General features: G+C 40.7%; 1 protein-coding gene and 1 long non-coding RNA gene across 21 annotated transcripts in view; one reads left to right on the top strand and one right to left on the bottom strand.

Annotated features, from left to right (window-relative positions):
* The window catches only part of LOC106505903 (uncharacterized), a 46,884-nt gene extending 35,916 nt beyond the window's left edge, over positions 1-10,968 (bottom strand). For 4 of the 5 annotated variants that reach the window (XR_014828475.1, XR_002338415.2, XR_014828476.1 and 1 more), the window contains exon 1: positions 10,662-10,968. This is a non-coding gene — a long non-coding RNA (uncharacterized LOC106505903). Of the gene's footprint in view, positions 1-1,747; positions 1,887-10,661 lie in introns of those variants that run through there. The other variant, XR_002338416.2, reaches the window with a different exon arrangement.
* MSRA (methionine sulfoxide reductase A) overlaps positions 9,973-19,173 on the top strand; it is a 383,609-nt gene continuing 374,408 nt past the window's right edge. For 12 of the 16 annotated variants that reach the window (XR_014828473.1, XM_021072631.2, XM_084997821.1 and 9 more), the window contains exon 1: positions 9,973-10,398. Coding sequence is in view for 8 of the 16 variants with exons in the window: in XM_021072631.2 (XP_020928290.2) it covers positions 10,263-10,398 (136 nt within the window). In the remaining 8 variants the exon portion in view is untranslated. Of the gene's footprint in view, positions 10,496-19,173 lie in introns of all 16 variants that reach the window. The other 4 variants (XM_084997830.1, XM_084997834.1, XM_084997838.1 and 1 more) reach the window with 2 other exon arrangements.

The following is a 19,173-nucleotide window of genomic DNA, read 5'->3' on the forward strand; positions in this document are numbered from 1 at the left end:
TACTATTGCCAAAGCTTGGCCTCTGGTCACTGGTGCTGGATAGAAATGTGGAGACATATTTTTGGGCAAAGGAGAAAAAAGATAGTTTTATTGTTTTGCCAGGCAAAGGAGGCCCTTGCCTCCTAATGCCCTAAAGACTGTGTCTTCCTTTGGGAGAGATTAGGATGTGGTCTTGTAGTTGTGGAGGGGAAAATAGGGCCACAGATAAGGGTCAGGGTAGATGAAAGCTTGCATTCTTCTTGAAGCTGGTGTTTAGTGGCTCTAGGATGGGTTCTGGTGGGCCTCCTTCTTTCTGGAATGAAGAATGTTTTATCAGGTAGTTAACACCTTCCATTTGTTTGGGGTTTTAGTTCTGCAGAAGAACTCAAAGATACTGCCATGTGTATCCCTTGAGGGGGAACCAGGACCCTGCCCTAAGGCTGTACTATTGTTTCTTGACTGCTCCTTCCTGGTCCCTGCATCATCCCCTCCCTTCCCAGATTCGAAACTGTTTGAACCAACCCTTTGGAACTCAGGGAAGGTCATGGAGGTTGAAAGAGGCTTATTTCCTAAAAACCAGAAATGGGTGACACAGAAAGACTTTTGCACCTAGGAGTCCCACAGGACCTTGCTCAGCTTCATTACAGGATATTGAATATAGTTCCCTGTGCACCACAGCAGGTCCTTGTTTATCTATTTTGTATATAGTAATGTGTATCTGCTAATCCCAAACTCTTAGTTTACCCTTCCTCCACCCTCTTTCTCCTTTGGTAACCATAGATTTGTTTTCTATTAGGCTGACTTCTTTATGCACCCATGAGTCACTGTCCTAGGATATGTCCCAGGAAGTGAAGCACTAGTTCCTAAACCTTCAGGTTCTTCCCTGAACTTTCTAAGATTCCATCCCCAAATTCATCCCAGGGTGGGAGAATGTGAGAAAGATGTTTGATCTCTTTTGTCTTATATCATGCCCTTTACCCTTCCTAGTCTGGGGTTTATTTTAAGGTTAACCTTCCATAATTTGGTTCTTATGATGTAAAGTCAGTTGTGGGAGTTCCAAGACAACTCTTCTAACTCTGATAGCCTTGTTTTTCAAGAATGTTGTCTCCTTATGTCACCAAGAATTTAAAAAATAGTTTAAAAGAAACAACAAGGGAGTTCCCATTGTAGTGCAGTGGAAACAAGTCTGACTAGTATCCATGAAAATACTGGTTCAATCCCTAGCCTCGCTCAGGACTCACTGTTGCCATCAGCCTGTGGTGTAGGTTGCAGATGTGGCTCAGATCTGGCATTGCTGTGGCTATGGCATAGGCCGGCAGCTATAGCTCCAATTCGACCCCTAGCCTAGAAACTTCCATATGCCCATGTGTATGGTCCTGAAAAGCAAAGAAAGAAAGAAAGAAAGAAAGAAAGAAAGAAAGAAAGAACGAACACAAATTTCTTTTTTCTTTTTTTTTTTTTTTTTTGCCATACCTGCAGCATGTGGAAGTTCCTAGGCTAGGGACTGAATCAAACCATAGGTGCAACCTACACCACAGTTGTGACAACACTGAACCCTCAACCCACTGTGCCGTGCTGGAGATGGAACCTGTGCCTTAGCAGCAACCTGAGCTGCTGCAGAGACAACACTGGATCCTTTAAGCTGCTGCACCACAGTGGGAACTCCAGAAAAAACAAATTTTTAAATCTCATAATTTCTGTGGGTCAGGAATTTGGAAGTAAATTAGCTGAGTCAGGGTGTCTTACAAGGTTGCAGATAAGATAATACCTGAAAGTTTCACTGGAGAAGATGCTTCCAAGGTTGCTCACTCATCTGTTGACAGGAGACCTCCCTTCCTCCTCATCATGCTGGGTGTCTCCACTGGGCTGATTGAAGATCTTCATGATATGACAGCTGGCTTCCTCCAGAGGGAGTGATCCAAAAGCCAGCAAGAAGGAGGCTGCATTGCCTCTGATGGCTTGGTCTCAGAGGTCACACACCATTACTTCTGTCTTATTCTATCCAAGGCGGAATAATATTATCTGTTGGACAGAATATTCTATCCAAGTCCCACCAAAATGTCAGAGGAAGGAAATTAGGCTCTGACTTTTGAAGAGTTTGTGAACAAATTTTAAACCTCCATAATAATTTGTATATCTTTGCAGATAACTAACAACACAAGATAGGACTTTTTGCTTTTTCGGGCTGAACCTGCAGCCTATGGAAGTTCCTAGGCTAGGGGTCGAATTGGAGCCACAGCTACCAGCCTACGCCACAGTCACAGCAACACGAGATCTGAGCCACGTCTGGGACCTACACCACAGCTCACGGCAACTGAGCGAGGCTGGGGATTGAATCTGCTTCCTCAAGGATACTAGTCAGTTTTGTTACTGCTGAGCCATGATGGGAACTCCCTAAGAACACAAAGAAGAACAGGCTACGTTCTACCTGAGTGATGTAAACGGTGAGTGCTGTGGGATAACCCAGCTCAACAAATAAGCACTGCTTCCTTGTGAAATCAGGGAAGGTTTTACTGAGAAGATGAAGATAGAATTGAATGGTGAAGAACAAGGTCAGAAAACCAGAGAGAATCAGGCAGGCATTCCAGTTGGTATAAATAGTGGGAATAAAGCTGGAGGGAGGTTCCCACCTCAGATGTCCAGAGTCCCTAGGCTACCCTTATTCTAGTTTCTCATCCACCACAGTCAATAGTGGTCCACCCTCCTGACTCCAATACTAGTTTTAGCAAAGCGTGACTGTCTTGTGCCTCATGACCTTCATGTCTGCTTTCTGAAGAGTAGGGCCAGTTTGGGAGGTGGATCAGGGCTTAAGTGTCAATCTATTCACTCCACCCATATAGCAGAAACATAATATTAAAAAGTGCATATAATTTGTTAATCTGTAACTACAGAGTAGTTTGCATTTTCTAGGATTTAAAAAAAATGGAATCTCACAATATATATGCTCTTTTTAGTTTGGCTCCTTTCACTCAGCATGAGGAAATCATCTGTGTTGTTGAGTGTATTGTTCATTCTTTTTCACTGATGAGCAGTATTCCATTATAAGGATATCCTATAGTTTGTTTGCCAATGGGTAAACACCTGTTAATAATCATTTGGGTTGTTTCCAGCTTTGGGCTATTGTAAAAATACTGCTGTGAATATTTGAGTACACATGCTTTTATATGAAAGCGTTGTGTCATGTGTCAGATGAGTACTTAACTAAGGAAACCGCCAAAGTGTTTGAAAGTGTTTGCTTTCATTTTCTCTGTGGAATGACACTGGGTGCAAGGGTCATTCAGATAACATGCAGCATAAGGGAGGTTGAATCATTGCTGAGCAGCCCAGAACAAAATGCTCCTGCTCTTTCATGGGGGAAAGGGGGCATGGAGAGAGAGGGAGAAAAAGTATCTTATCAGCTTCTCAAGGAGGCCTCCAAATGGAGATGACCTGGCTGGGAATGCAGGTATGATTGTGAGCATGGCTGGCCTGGGGTGGAAACTGACTCCTTCATTGTAACCAGTTTTCACTGGGAATTTGTAGAATCCCACCAATTTGAAGAGAAATGGTGTCTTGGCAATATTGAGAATATTGAATCTTCTGATTCATGAACTGGCATATCTCTTCATTTGTTTAGGTTTTTAAAGATTTCTCTTAGCAATGTTTTATAGTTTTTGATGTATAGGACTAACACACCTTTAGTCAGAATTATCCCTAAATATTTAATTTTGGAGGATGCTATTTTTTTCCCCTTTTTAATGGCTGCCCCTGCAGCATATGGAAGTTCCAGCCTAGGGGTCATATCAGAGCTACAACTGACAGTCTACATCACAGCCACAGTAATGCCAGATCTGAGCTGCATCTGTAAACTACACTGCAGCTTGCAGGTAAATCTATTGAACCTGCATCCTCATGGACAGTATGTCAGGTTCTTAACCCACCGAGCCACAATGGGAAATCTGGGATGCTACTGTAAATGGTACTTTTAGAATTCCAATTTCCTTTTTTCTCTAATATATAGAAATACAATAGTTTTTTGTTTTTTGTTTTTTTTTTGTTTTTTTGGTCTTTTTAGGGCCACACCCATGGCATATCGAGGTTCCCAGGTTGGGGGTCGAATTGGAGCCGTAGCTGTCTGCCTACACCTCAGCCACAGCACCACAGGATCCAAGCCGTGTTTATCACCTACACCACAGCTCACAGCAACACTGGATCTTTAACCCACTGCTGAGGAGGGATCGAAGCTGCATCCTCATGGATACTAGTCAGATTGGTTCCCCCTGAGCCACGACTGAAACTCCTACAACAGATTTTTGTATATAGATCTGGTATCCTGTAATGTTGCTAAACCAACATATTCTAGCAGCTTTTCTGTAGACTTCATAATATTAAACTATGTGGCATTGGTTTAACGGGCGGGCGGCAGACAATAAGGACACAGATATTACATACTGGAAAGCTGGCAAACAGTTTTGTGCTGCTACTAAACATTTGATAAAATTGTTAACTCAGGGATTTCCCCTGTGGCTCAGTGGGTTAAGGATCCAGCGTTGTCAGTTCAGCGGCTTGGGTCATTGCTGTGGCAGGGGTTCCATCCTTGGCCTCAGAACTTTTGCATGCTATGGGTACAACCAAAAACAAAAAAAAAAAATCTGAATCATCAACTCAATAATTCAGAAGGCAGACCACATGCTCTTTGAATCTGTTGCTGTTGGGAAAATGATCAGAAAGATGATTCTCTGACCTATGAGAGAGTATTGTTTCCCGCCTCCTTTAGCAAAATCTTCTGTGAAAGATGAACTGAGGTAAAAGATAGCCTTTTTATTTATTTATTTTTTGTTAACAGAGATGGAAGGAATAAAGCTCTGCTGAGATTGGAGTTCTCTGCCTGCAGTCGGCAATGCAAATTGACTGAGAGTGGTTATTCAGGGCCTTCTAGTTTTGATAAAGCCAAAACCTATTATACTCCCAAGAGCAGGAGATAAAACTGTGGCCCAAGGCCCTTCTCAAGGGCCATTAGCAATGTGTTGTCTGCTGGACGTTGGAAGCCAGGCAGGCAGTGAGATCATTAAAGGGATTGCCTTCCCAACCAAACCTGCTGTTCTGGCTGGCCGCAAGGGCATTGCTATTAAGTTGTTAATTTTTTTTTATATTTTATTTATTTTTGTTATTTGAAATTTTTTTTGGCTACGCCCATGACATGTGGAAGCTCCCAGGTCAGGGATCAAACCTGTGCCACAGCACTGACGCAAGCTGCAGTGACAGCACCAGATCCTTAATGTGCTGCATCACAAAGGAACTCCTACTATTAAGTCAATAGACAAAGAATAGATAGGGCAAACACAGAGCTTTGTAAGTAAACAGAGTAGTTATGCATTAGAAATATGACTAGTTGAAATCTATAACTGTGGGTAATTGTACAAGGGATTGTAAAAGGGACAGATACACCAGAAATCTATTCAGTATCTTTTATTTTTTTATTTTAATGATTTTTATTTTTTCCATTGTAGGTGGTTTAGAGTGTTCTGTCAATTTTCTACTCTACAGCAAAGTGACCTAGGTGTGTGCGAGTGCCATCTCTCTCTCTCTCACACACACACACACATTCTTTTTCTCATGTTATCCTCCATCATGTTCCATCACAAGAGGATATAGATATAGTTCCCAGTGCTATACAGTAGAATCTCATTGCTTATCCACTCCAAATGCAATAGTTTGCATCTATTAACCCCAGATTCCCAGTCCATCCCACTTCCTCCCCGTCCCCCCTGGCAACCACAAGTCTCTTCTTCAAGTCCATGAGTTTCTTTTCTGTGGAAAGGTTCATTTGTGCCATATATTAGATTCCAGATATAAGCGACATCATATGGTATTTGTCTTTCTCTTTCTGACTAGTATGTCTTTCTCTTTCACTTAGTATGAGAGTCTCTAGTTCCATCCATGTTGCTGCAAATGACATTATTTTGTTCTTTTTAATGGCTGAGTAGTATACCATATCTTAATCGATTCATCTGTCGATGGATGTTTAGGTTGTTTCCATGTTTTGACTATTGTAAATAGTGCCTCAGTGAACATATGGGTTCGTGTATCTTTTTAAGGAAAATTTTGTCCAGATATATGCCCAGGAGTGGGATTTCTGGGTCATGTGGTAGTTCTATATTTAGTTTTCTGAGGTACCTCCATAATGTTTTCCATAGTGTTTGTACTTCAGTATCTTTAAAATGGAATTGACAGAGAGTTCTCATTGTGGCTCAGCAGGTTATGAACCCGACTAGTATCCATGAAGATGTGGGTTTGATCCCTAGCCTTGCTCAGTGGGTTGAGGATCTGGCATTGTTGTGGCTGTGGTGTAGGTTGCAGATGCAGCTCTGGCATATGGAAGTTCCTAGCCTGGGAACTTCCATATGCTGCAGGTGTGATTGTATGAAGAAGAAGAAAAAAAAAAAAAAGAAAGAAAGAAAGAAAGAAAAGAAAGGAACTGACAGAGAAGCTACCCATTTAGTTTGCCAATAACTGTGTATACTTGACCTGAAGTAACTCATAGTCCCTCAAAAGTGCACCAGTAAGAAACTGGACATAAAAAGATGTGCAGCTTCCCAGGAGTTTATACTCTTCAATATACCCTTCAGATATAATTATGGAGAATCATGGCTAAGAACCTCCGAGCGGGTAAAGCCAGTACCTGCAGATGCAAGAAACAAGGTGTTCCTTCTAGTAAGCACAACTGAAGCCCAACCAAGAATTTACTCCACCATCGGGGCAATCTTTGAAATTTCCCTTTTGCAACATTTGATTAGACTGTGGACTATTCTTCCCGCCACCTTTTTTTTTTTTTTCCAAATTGATTTTCCTATTCCTACTTCATCACTGTATACTAGGTATGTGGGGAACGAAATGGGAGAAGAGAACAGTCATCTCATTTTTAAGTTTATAGATCACTGGATCATGAGGAGTTGTAGCTAGACTTGTAAAGGACCACACATCATCTTCAGATTGTGGACTTTAAACTGGATGCAGTACTGCTTGGGACTCTGGCTTCTTGCCTTTTAAAATAGGGTGTGTTCTATATGTTAGAAGAAGGAAGTGTATAGATAGATAGATAGATAGATAGATAGACAGACAGACAGGCAAATTTGGGTAGCCAGACTAGTGGACTATAATAGAATTGTCCACCAAAGTACATCCTTATCTTCTTCCTTTATTATTTGAACTGTCAAGTGTTAGCTGGATCCACAGTTGCCTAGTTAGAGAACATCTCCCACCTTCCTGACAGTCGGATGTGGCCGTGTCTCTATCAGGTCAATGGAATGAATAGAAATGACGTATGCTACCTCTGGGACCCACTCCTAGGAGTACTGACATGTGCACCCCTTTCCTTTCTGCTAGGCTAAGATACAGATGTGATGGCAGGTTCTGGGATAGCAGTTATGTATGAGGACAGTGCTGCCCTCTGGGTCCTAGACCACCTACCTCTTAGCATATGAGAGGAAAAAACCCCCCAAACTATCTCGTTTCACATGCAGTATCTCTGGGATACAGCAACCTAATCTGTATTCCAACAAAAGCTACTTTTGGAATACAGCATTAAGTATTCTTTCCTCCAAGGGGCAAGGTAGAGCCATTCTTCCCCGCACCCCTAACCTGGGGCATGTGGAAGTTCCCAGGCCAGGGACTGAACCTGCACCACAGCAATGACGGTGACCACAGCAGTGACAATGCCAGGTCCTTAACCTGCTGAGCCATAAGGAAACTCTGGCAAAGCCATTCTTGAACACATGGAAAAGAAACTTTTGCTATTCTAAGTCAAGGTTTTGACCCAATTAAACCAAATACATAATCACTGAACACTTAATTTGAGCCAATTCAGTGTGAGCTGTTACAGAAGAAAGGTCCTACTCTGAGCTGAACTACCTATTTCTAGATTGTTACATAAGAAGAAATAAACTTCTATTTTGTCTAAACTGCTGTATTTTGGGTCTTTGTTATATCAAAGAGGATGCTTAGACTGCATCCTAAAGAGCATACATTGTTAGAATTTGTTGGAAAAGCAGAGCATAATCACAAAAATAACACATCAAAGCAGTGTGTGCCCAGTGGGGAATATGGACAAAAAAAAAAAAAAAAAAAAAAAAGACTCTCTCAGTGTGGAGGAGCTCAGAAGGGATTAGGAGTCCAAAGAAAAGGAAACTCTGGTGGTGAAAATGGCATCATTGAAACAGGAATATTAATTCTTTCCTCAACAAATCAACCAACCAACCAACCAACCTCAGTGTAACTTTTCTCTCAACTATTCTGGTAAAGGAGATAAGAAACACCTGTTTTATGAAAAAAAAAGTTTTTTTTTTCTTCTAAAATGTTTATTTTTTAAATAATAATAAAAGTAACACAGCCATTGGAACACTTGAGAACACTGTAGCAATGCATAACATTTTAAATCAGAAGTTTAAAGAAAGTGAAAACCAGTCAACCATGAACCTGAAAACAGCAAAACTGCCAACACTGTTTCAATTTTTTCCAGCCTTTTCTCCGTGGGTGTGCAAGGGGAGGTGTATGCATTTTATATGTATTGTGCATACTACACACACACACTGTAGCTTTGTGTGCTTTCTCACTTAACATTATATAAATATCTCTCCTTGACATGAAAAATTCTTCAGTTCTTTTTTATTTTTGGCTGCCTGGGTGACCAGGGATTGAATCTGCACCACAGCAGTGACCCCAGCCACTGCATTGACAATGGCAGACCCTTAATCCTCCGTGCCATACAAGGACTCCAAAAAATTCTTTAGTTCTTAATTTCATAAATGAACCACAGAATAGAAAAGGTAAGTAAGTATGTATTAAAAGACAGAAATGCAAAAGAAAAAAGAAAAGAAAAGAAAAAAAAAAACTTCCTTTGATAGAAGAATGATCTTATCATCTAGAAGGGACACCCCCTACATACAAGGTAGTGCTTTCAGGAAAGGCCTGTGGAACCTTCTTCGTATAATCTCAGAGCAAAACCAAAGCAGAAATAAAAACTGAGGCACGCTGCCCAGCTAGAATCTACATTACAAAACAAACACTTTACATTTTCTTTTCTTTTTCGCTTTTTAAGGCCGTGCCTGCAGCATATAGAAGCACTGGCTTTTGCCACAGCCACAGGAACGCCAGATCCCAGCTGTGTCTGCGACCTAGGCGCCATAGCTCACGGCAAGGCCGGATCTTTAAGCCGCATCTTCTTGGATACTAACCAGGCTTGTAACCCGCTGAGCCACAACGGGAACTCCCAATTTTAATGTTACACGTCTGCCATATTCTAGATATAGTAGGGCTAATCCTCCCGTCCTCTTCAGGTTAACAGTCCATACCACATGAAAACAGAGCAGTAACTGAATCCACGGGGGAGGCTGGGTCCAAGCCTTCTCATTTCTGTGGGTGCTAATCTGAAGTTCCTTCCTTCATGAGACTATCCGCCCATTTTGGCAGAACATTCGTGTAAAACCAAAATTTCACATATGGAACTCTCAAGTCACCCATCTGCCGCCACCCACCTTATTTTTTGGGGTTGAAAATTTGTCACAGGGACAAATGTTATCTCCTACGATTTGAGAACCAAAAATGATCCAACAGCATCAAAAAGTTCACCTAAACTACGTTAATGGGGTATCAGTGCCTTGCTCCTCTATTCCCCTCACCCCCAGAATGGGTTTATCAGTGTATTATTTATATGTGCATATATATACATATATAATATTATATTTAATTATCTTCCGTACTCTGAGCTTTTTGAAAATTGTGCTTAATTTTCATTTTGGATAAATACTCATCTTTTTGAGAATTTATTATCATAATGGTTCCCATGGAAACAGACATACATTCTAGCTCATAAGGGAGGTCGTGGTACATGTTACCGGACTTCGTGAGCAATTGCTAGGGAGGTTGTGAAACCGGGCTGAACTTTAAAGTCAAAAGCCGGCACTATTTTTTTGGCCCTTGCCGCCTCACGTACTTTGTGCCGCAATTGCAACTTCTGTGCTCTGCTCAGGAACTTTGTACTGAGAGGAGTTAACGAAAACTTGCTCGTGTCTCTCAGCCCCGGGCGGCCCCTCAGGGCGATAAAACGTCCCCTGTCCTGGCACGCCCAGCCCGCGGTTGAGACTGCAACCTTGATTGACCGGCAGCTGCATGACCCACGGCGCTGGTTCCCCGCTGACCTGAGCCCTCCCGCCGCACGTCCTGCGCCAGCAGCCAGACTCCGCAGCGGCGCCTAGGGACCTGACCGCGCCAACCCGCCCGGGAGCCCCTCGGTCATCCGCCCGCCCATGTTCTTGGCCATCAGGAGGGCCAACCAGCTCTTCCACAGTGTCTTTCCTATCCGGAGAATGGGTGACTCCGCTTCCCGGATTGTCCGCCCCCAGGAGGCCTTGCCAGGCCGGAAGGAGCCGATGGCCGTAGAGGGTAAGGAAGCGGGCAAGCACCGAGGGCGCAGTCGTCGCCGCCGCCGCGCACGCGCACCAGGCCCGCCGTAAGGGAGTCCTGGGCCGGCCTTTGGAAGGTCAGCAGAGGGGGGTGTGTGGAGGGGTGTGGGGGTGTGGGTCTGCGCAGGCGCGAAGGGCGCCGGCCGGGGAGGGGCGCGGGGTCGATCCTCTTTGTTTAGTTTGTCACCTCCACCTAAAAGAGCACAGACCACTGACGGAATCCAGTTTGTTGGTATAACTCACCTAGGCCGCAGACTTTGGGCGGGGAAAGTGCTGACCCGATTTCTGCCGTTTCTCACCGGTGTGAGTCTCTTTTCTTTTTTGCATCAGCCGCTGGAATGAGGGCCACTTACACCAGTGATGCGGTGTTGTGTTGTCCCTGGAAGCAATGGAACGATGAAAACTGCAGTTTTGAAATTGTATCTCACTCTAGTGTTCGGGTTGCAGGAAACACCCTCAGGTTGCCATTATCCTCCAGGACTGCCCTGTTTCCCCCAGTGGGCAGGAGCTGCCCTTGGCCCTGTGCTCCGGGGTCTGTGTGTGTGTGTGTGAGTCATGCAGAAGAGCTGTGTGCCTCTGTGTGTGTGTGAGTCATGCAGAAGAGCTGTGCTTCCCAAACTTCCAAATAATTTTCCAAATGTCATCCCAATACTTTTGGAAAATATAGAAATTATAATATATAAACTATAATAAAAATGAAATGTTAGAAGAACGATCACATGTTTATATGCCCAGTAATGTTCAACTACTGTAAAAGTTTAACAGAACTAAGTTTCTGGCTCAGCCCTGTCGAAGGTCACAGACAGCACGTGTCCACCAACCTGAGGACCATACTTTGTGTAGGATTGTCATGGTGCAGTGGTTTTCACAAAGTGTGGTCCCAACAATAAGTTTTACTCATTATTATTATTTTTCTATTTTGGCCCAGAATTTTTGAGGCCAGGGACTGAACCCATGCCACACCTTTGACTTGAGCCACAGCAACAATGACGGATCCTTAACCTGCTGAGCCACAAGAGAACGCCCCAACAATATGTTTTAAATAAACCTTTCTTGTTGTACTAATGCCCTGGGTTAGTAAACCACTGCTTTAGAGTGGCTGGAAGATGTAGTGGTGATTAATCTTTTACAGATGTCTCAATGCCAAGATAAATTCTGAAGTTAAAAATTTCCTATGAATTCTTCCATTTTTCTTTTCCTTAAAGAATTGTTGAGTGTATGTGTGTAGGAGGAGGTTGTTGTGAGGGTCTGCATATCATAGATAATACTCAGTATGAGAATGGAAAAGGAAGAGGTTTTTGGATTTGAGACAGTTTGAAAACTGACATTGTGTGTCATGTTTCTCATTCACCTACATCAGCAGTTCCTGTGTCCCCTATCACTTGACCTCCAACTCATCCAAAACTTTAAAAAGCTTATTTTATTTTTGACTCAAATTCAGAGAGTGAGTTTCCAAAAAAAAAAAAAAAAAAAAAATCCAGATTAGGTTCCTACTCGATTCGTTAACCACTGATTAATAAATATATCTGTATAAATATCTGTATCTAAACTGTATAACGCCACTATCTAAACTTTACTGATCTTGAAAGAGAATGCTCTTTACAAACCTGGATTCATAAATTGATGTTTAAAGGCAATGCTTTTTCAATGCTGAACTTCCCTAATTTGTACAAAATTTCCTCTTTGCACATTACAGTGTCTTTGGTATGTCCTCCCAGACATTTAAAAGCAAACAAACAAATCAGAATCTCCTGATTAGATTTTTCCAACCGGTTCAAGATCAAGATTGACCAGAATTTAATTCTGCTTTATCTTAACCAAAGTCTTCCCAGTCAGCTAATCCCCCAGTGTAGAAATGACACTTGGTGAAAGATCAACCAGTATGACAGAAATGAGCCAACAAATTTTCTTTTTATATCCACCTAATGACTCTCACTGCAAAACCTTAGGACCTGATTGTCTTCTAGGCTCTTTTGCCTTTTCATATAGCCTTGCATGCCCTGCTGTATCTGGAGTAGTAAACTGCCTTTTTTCTTTTTCTTTTTTTTGGTGTAGGACTAGTCCTTCAGTGCGCATGTCTTTTTTGTTTAGCTGTTGTAACTTTCCCACTTCCTCAAATAAGGAAATTTTAGATTGTGGCTTTTCTCTTTCCACCCCTGTACTGCTGCCTTGACAAGATTCGAAGGTTCTGACTGGCCCCAGAAATGGAAAGTGTTACTTCTTTCTTGGGTTTCAGTGGCCGTAAGATGAAAGCTTATGGACTTAATATTGTTTTGCAAATTAAATTCATTTCTACAGCAGCCTCCAGTCTCGTTTAACAGATTGAAGAACTCGCTCTTCACTTCTCTATATTATCTCTGTGTCTGCTGTTACTTGTACCCCGACTCCTAAAAGTTTTGTGACAAAAGCATCACCTTGGATTTTAGAAGACAAAGCCTGTCTGTTACTGTCTTTGGCACTGCCTAGTACCAAGTGTGCACTATTATCACATACATTTGGTGTGAAGTGTTATCATCTTAGCTTTAATCCTACCTTTTTTGATATTCTTAAGGAAATATACACCTTCTTATGAATTACAGGCTATTAGTAGATTTCTTCTTTGCAAGAAGGTAAGATTCAATCCTTCAAACTTTTTTTTTTTTTTTGCTTTTTTAGAGCTGCACCCAAGGCATATGAAAGTTCCCAGGCCAGGGGTCAAATTGGAGCTACAGCTGCCAGCCTGCGCCCCAGCCACAGCAGTGTGGGGTCTGAGCTGAATCTGTGATCTACACCACAGCTCACGGCAACACCAGGTCCTTAACCCACTGAATGAGGCTTGGGATCGAAGTCATGTCCTTATGGATACTAGTCCGGCTGGTTAACCGCTGAGCCATGAAGGGAACTCCCTCAAACTTCTTTCATGTTTACTTTCTCCCAGGCTACCTAAAGTGGATCGAAACATGAATAGGCCTACTTTGGGCAATTGGTTAAAATTTAAACTTGGACTAGACTGCCTCATTTGGAGCACACTCTTTTCAGACTAGTGGTAGGTTCGAGACACCACTGGCTAGCTGGCAGAGCTCACAGGAATTTGCTGGTCTTATTATGTGGCAGTGGTCTTGCTCTGTTTCAGTGCCTGGCTACAAAACAATAGTCAGAGAACTTTGGGACTGAGGGGAAAAGGGAATTCATGCTTGTTGAACTGAATTGGTGGGCAATTAATTGCTAGAGATAGACAGGTGAAAATCCTATAATTAAAACCTCATAGTGTCTGCCTCCTATGTTGTTAAAATCTACATTTATTATAGTTAAAGCCAATCTTATTTCCAGTGAATTAATTGTAAAAGTCCAGCTTTTATTTTATATGGCATGGTATTTTTCCTATTGGAAACATTGGTAACCTTTTTTTTGATCCAATGTTTGGGATTTGGAGATATCATCCAAGATAATGTTGACAGCTCCGATTTAATCTATCTTTCTTGTCTCTATATTCTTAGATAGTGTTCACTGTATTTATTACTGTGGTGCCTTTTTGGGGAGAGGAAGAGGTGTAGAATACTTGCTAAAAGTTTACTTTTTGAAGAACTATAAATTTAAGCAGAAAAACAGGAGAATAATATGCGTAATCCAAAAGGTGGCTCTTTGAAAAAAGAAAATTGAATGGCAACTGTTAGCTATTAGCTATCTAATAAAGGAAAAAAGGAAGAAAGTACAAATACATGAAATAAATTAGAAGAGGAAACAATGAAAGTACAAAATTTAAAGAGTCGTAAGAGACTATTTCTTCAACTCTTTGAAAATAAATTTGAACACTTGGATGGAATAGATAACTTTTAGGAAAATATTACTGACCCAAACTAACCCCAGAAAGACAGAAAATCTAAACAGATTGGTTTTTCCAGAAGAAATAAAGTTGTCAAAGAATTGCCTCCTTTCAAAGCATTATGTCCAGACAATTTTACAGAAGACGTCTAAATATTTAAAGAGTAGATAATTCAATAGTATGTATTTAAAGTGAACCACTTGTCGAATTCTTTTCATGAAGCAAGTAGAATATTGAAACCAAACCTGATGAAGGTTGTACTAAAAAGAAAACAACAGACTATTCTCACTTATGAATATTGATGTAGAACTGCTAAATAAATATTAGTAAACAAAATCCAGCAATGGGATTTAGTCCCAGAATGCAAAAATTGGTCAGTATTCAGAAATCTATCGATATGATCCATCATTTGGTCTAAGGAAAAGGGTGAATAACTATTTCCCTAGATGCTGTAAAGTTGTTTGACCAAATTTAACAACCTTTTTTTTTTTCTTTTTTTGCCTTTTTGCCTTTTCTAGGGCCACTCCCACGGCATATGGAGGCTCCTAGGCTAGGGGTCTAATCGGAGCTGTAGCTGCCAGAGCCACAGCAACGCAGGATCCGAGCCGCGTCTGCAACCTACACCACAGCTCACGGCAACGCTGGATCCTTAACCCACTGAGCAAGGGCAGGGATCGAACCCACAACCTCATGGTTCCTAGTCGGATTCGTTAACCACTGAGCCACTGTGGGAGCTCCAAACAACCATTTTTGATAACATTCAAAGGTGATTACTTCCTTAAAGTGATAAAATATATCTATCCCAGTCCAAAGGCCAACATCATGCTTAATGAAGAAATATTAGAGATTTCCATTAAAGTCCCAATTAAGAAAGAATGTGGAGGTGATTACTCTTGCTCAGCCTAGTAGCAGGTGTGCACTATTACTAAGTGCTTTTCTTCTTAAGAGTCTTCATTGTAGCTTTTATATTACATTTTTTATGTTCTTAAGACAATTTCCATCTGTTTATAAACTGTGGTCTTCTTTTCAAAAAGGCAAGATCCAAACCTTTAAAATTCTTTAATGTTTAATTCTTCCAGGGCTGCCTAGAGTGGATCAGAGTATGACCAGGCCTGCTTTGGGTGATTGGTTATTATTTAACATTGCTTTGTAGGTGCTAGTCAGTGCACTCACACAAGTGAAAGAAATTAGAGATGTACAGCTTGAAAAAGAGAAGGTAAAACTAACATCATTTACAGATGATAAGATTATATACCTGGAAAATCCAAAAGAATCTAATAAGGTATCAGGGTATATGCTTACCAGACAGCTGTTTATTCTGTATTAAAAGCTTGTTAGAAAATATATTGGAAGAAAACACCCACTTACAATAGCAACCAAAAAAGTTAAAATTTAGGAATAAACTTGTCAAGAAATATGGAAGACCTATGTGGGGAAGACTTTAAAACACACCGAGGGATACAAAAGAATACTTGAACAAATGGCAAGACATACCAGTTTCTTGGCTAGGAAGACTGAGCAGGAAACATATGTCAGTTCTCCCTAAGTTAATTTATAAAGATAGTATCATTTCAAGAAGAATACTAATGATATTTTTATTTTAGTCTAGAACTGGACACACTAAGTAAAAAAAATTCATTTGGAAACACAAACAGGAATAGTTATGGTAACTGTAAAAGGAGCAAACAGGAACAGCTAGCCCTGCCAGATAGTAAAAGTGAGGCTTAATAATTTAAGCAGTGTTGGACTGATGTATGAATAGTAAGGTCGGTAAACAGAATAGAAAGAGCAGAAATTCTTAAATATGTATGAGAATGTAGAATATGATTTGATATCTCACATCAGTAGGGAAAAGGTGAACTATTCAATAATGGTTTTGGGGGTAACAGGATAACCATATGGAAAAAGCCCCAAAACACACAAACACTCAAAACCCCCAAACAAAAATAAAGTTGGGGAGTTCCCGTCGTGGCGCAGTGGTTTAAGAATCCGACTAGGAACCATGAGGTTGCGGGTTCGATCCCTGCCTTTGCTCAGTGGGTTAACAATCCGGCGTTGCCGTGAACTGTGGTGTAGGTCGCCGACGTGGCTCAGATCCCACGTTGCTGTGGCTCTGGCATAGGCTGGCAGCTATAGCTCCGATTCGACCCCTAGCCTGGAACCTCCATGTGCCGTGGGAGCGGCCCAAGAAATAGCAAAAAGACAAAAACAAAAACAAAGTTGGTCTTGGATTTGTTACAAAACATACATGTTGATAATAGCTCTTGCTTATAGAGTGCTTACCATATGCCGGATACCATGGTAATTGCTTTACATTTACTAGTACAGTTAATCCTCATAGTAACCCAAGGAAATAGTAACTATTATTATCCCTGCTTTTAGGTGTGGAAACTGAGGCCTGTAGAGATTAGGTGATTTATGCAAGGTTATATAGCTAATAAGTGGTGGGTCTGGGATATGAATATAGACAGTTTGCCTTCAGAGTTTGTGACCTTAACTTCTACATGTACTGTTTTTCTCTTTAGTTGAATGGAAAAAAATGAAACAATTTAAATATGAGCAAGGGAGGATTCCTTTAGAAAGGAAAGTCTTTCTAATGACTTATAAAAAGCAGAAGACTTAAAAGATTGACAAATTTAATCACAACAAAATAAAAATCATCTTCCAGGCAAAAATTACCATAAGCAAATTCAAAAGATAAAGTGGGGTAAATATTTGCAACTCATATCATAGGTGAAGGATTGATCTCCCTAAAATGTAAGACGTTCCTAGAAGATAAGAAAACACCAAGAACCGTTAGAGAAATAGACAAAGGTTATGAGCAGTTACAGAAAAGGTGGTATAATTGACTCTAGAATGTATAAAAAGATGCTCAACTTCACTCATAATGAGAATGTGAGTCCCATTTTTCACTCTTCAGATTGGCAAAAATCCAGAACTTTGATGATACACTTTGTTGGTAAATCCTTAAGGAAAAAGGCACTCTCGTACATTGCTGGCAAGAATGTAAATTGGCTCAACTCTTATGGAAGGCAATTTGGCAATATCTATCAAAAATTTAAATGCATATACCTTTTGACCTAGGAATTCAGTTTCTGGGAATTTATCCTACAGATACACTTGCACTCATGCCAAATGATGACTGTACCAGGTTATTCACTGCAGCTTTGTTTGCAGTAGTCAAAGATTGGAAACAACCCAAATGCCCATCAATAGGGGCTAGTTAAATAAATTATGGTTCCTCCTCACAATGGAATATGCAGCTGTATAAAAGAACATGGGAAATCTATATGAATGGGTATGGCGAGATTGCCAAGATATAGTGTTAAGTGAAAAGTGCAAGGTCAGAACAGCGTTATACATTTCCTTAACTCTTGTGTGAACAGGGAGGGAAATAATCATATGTATGCACAAAGAAACTTCCAAGGACAGCTAAGAAACTAATGGCTGGGAAGAGGACTATGCAGTGAACTGATGGTGGAGGGGAGACAGAGCTGGGAGACTTGACGCTGTGCTTTTTTTTATAACTTTCGACTTTTGTAATGTGACTGTGTTATTGAATTAAGTAACTCTACTTTGAAGATGATCTCTTTCTGCTGTTTTTAGCCTAATTGACCAGCTTTCTATCATCTTTTGTCATCCCTGTTTCAAGTTCTTTTTAAATTTTACTCTCTTTTTCTTGTCAAAGTCTTTTTTTCTTCCCCAACTTGCTTTTGTAATCAAAATCCACATTTTGGCATGATTTAAAAATCTAAATTTAGAGGGTGAAATTGAAATAAGTTAATCCAAGTCATTTTACATTTCATAAATATTCATTTTTATTGAAGCGTCAATTGTGGTGGCATCATTTATACAAAGAAAAGATCTTTGGGGACAAATTCCTTCCACTATTATGTAGAAGGCATTATGTGTATTTCTTTTATTTTGAGTGATGTACGTAGACTTTTAAAAGAAAATGATAGAAAACAATTTTCCTTTTAGAAAAATTTTCCCCAATGTGTGATTAATTTCTAAATTGTAGGACACAGAGCTATTATCTCTCCTCTGCATCCTGTCTAAAGCTCTTTATTTTATCCTCTGTTTCAGAATCCTTAGTACTTCTCTGAAATCCTTGGAATAGGATATTCCATACCTCCCAGGATCTGATCCTTACCATTCCAGCTTTTCTTCCCGGTGTGCCACTATAGAACCTCAAATTCTGGCTGGCATGTGTTTTAGTGTTTTGCCTCTGGAAATGCTCATGTGATTTTTACCCAAGTGGGTTCCACATTCCAATCTTTTCATTTAGTTCTTTATTAAGTGTTTATTAAAAGCCTGCTTAGGTAAAACATTGTGTTTTCCATTTATCTGTAAGATACTTTTCCTTAAAACTTGCCCTGCTAGAATTCCATTTCTCCTATAAATCCATCCCTTTCCTCTCCAACCTAAGTGACCCCTTTCTTTTCTATTAGATAAATAATTATGTGCCTACCACTTTATGAATCTTCTTATCAGATCTTCCATTTGTTACTTAGGTGCTTTTTTGCTACCCAGGATATCAAATCTATGTCTTATCTCCCCATACGAGTATGAGCTCCCCAGAGTATGGCTGTCCAGAGGGGGGCACCATGTTTCACTGTTTAGAGGGAGGGGCTAGGCCATGTTTGATACTTGTTTTATCCTGTAGTCTATAGCACCTCACAAAGGGCACTGCCTGCATCAGACACTCAATAATGTTTTGTGGATATTGGGCAAAGTGTGTTTAATGTGACAACAAAGACCAAAAAGGTGGTCTTTTTATGTAACCATTCTGTGACACAGAAAATCTAATAATGAAACACAACATGTTCCATCTTTGGGGCACATACTCTGTGCTTCCACTAGTGGTGATAGATTTGTGCTGATGTCAGACTTTCCTCTCCATCATGCCTGTGACAGTGGTAAGCTTTTCTCTTGGCCAGGATGAATGATGGG

The sequence above is a fragment of the Sus scrofa genome, chromosome 14 (assembly GCF_054392235.1).
Source record: "Sus scrofa isolate SSC_HxYL_T2T_F1_AM1 chromosome 14, Sscrofa_HxYL_maternal_Yorkshire_Landrace_v2.0, whole genome shotgun sequence".
Lineage (NCBI taxonomy): Eukaryota > Metazoa > Chordata > Mammalia > Artiodactyla > Suidae > Sus > Sus scrofa.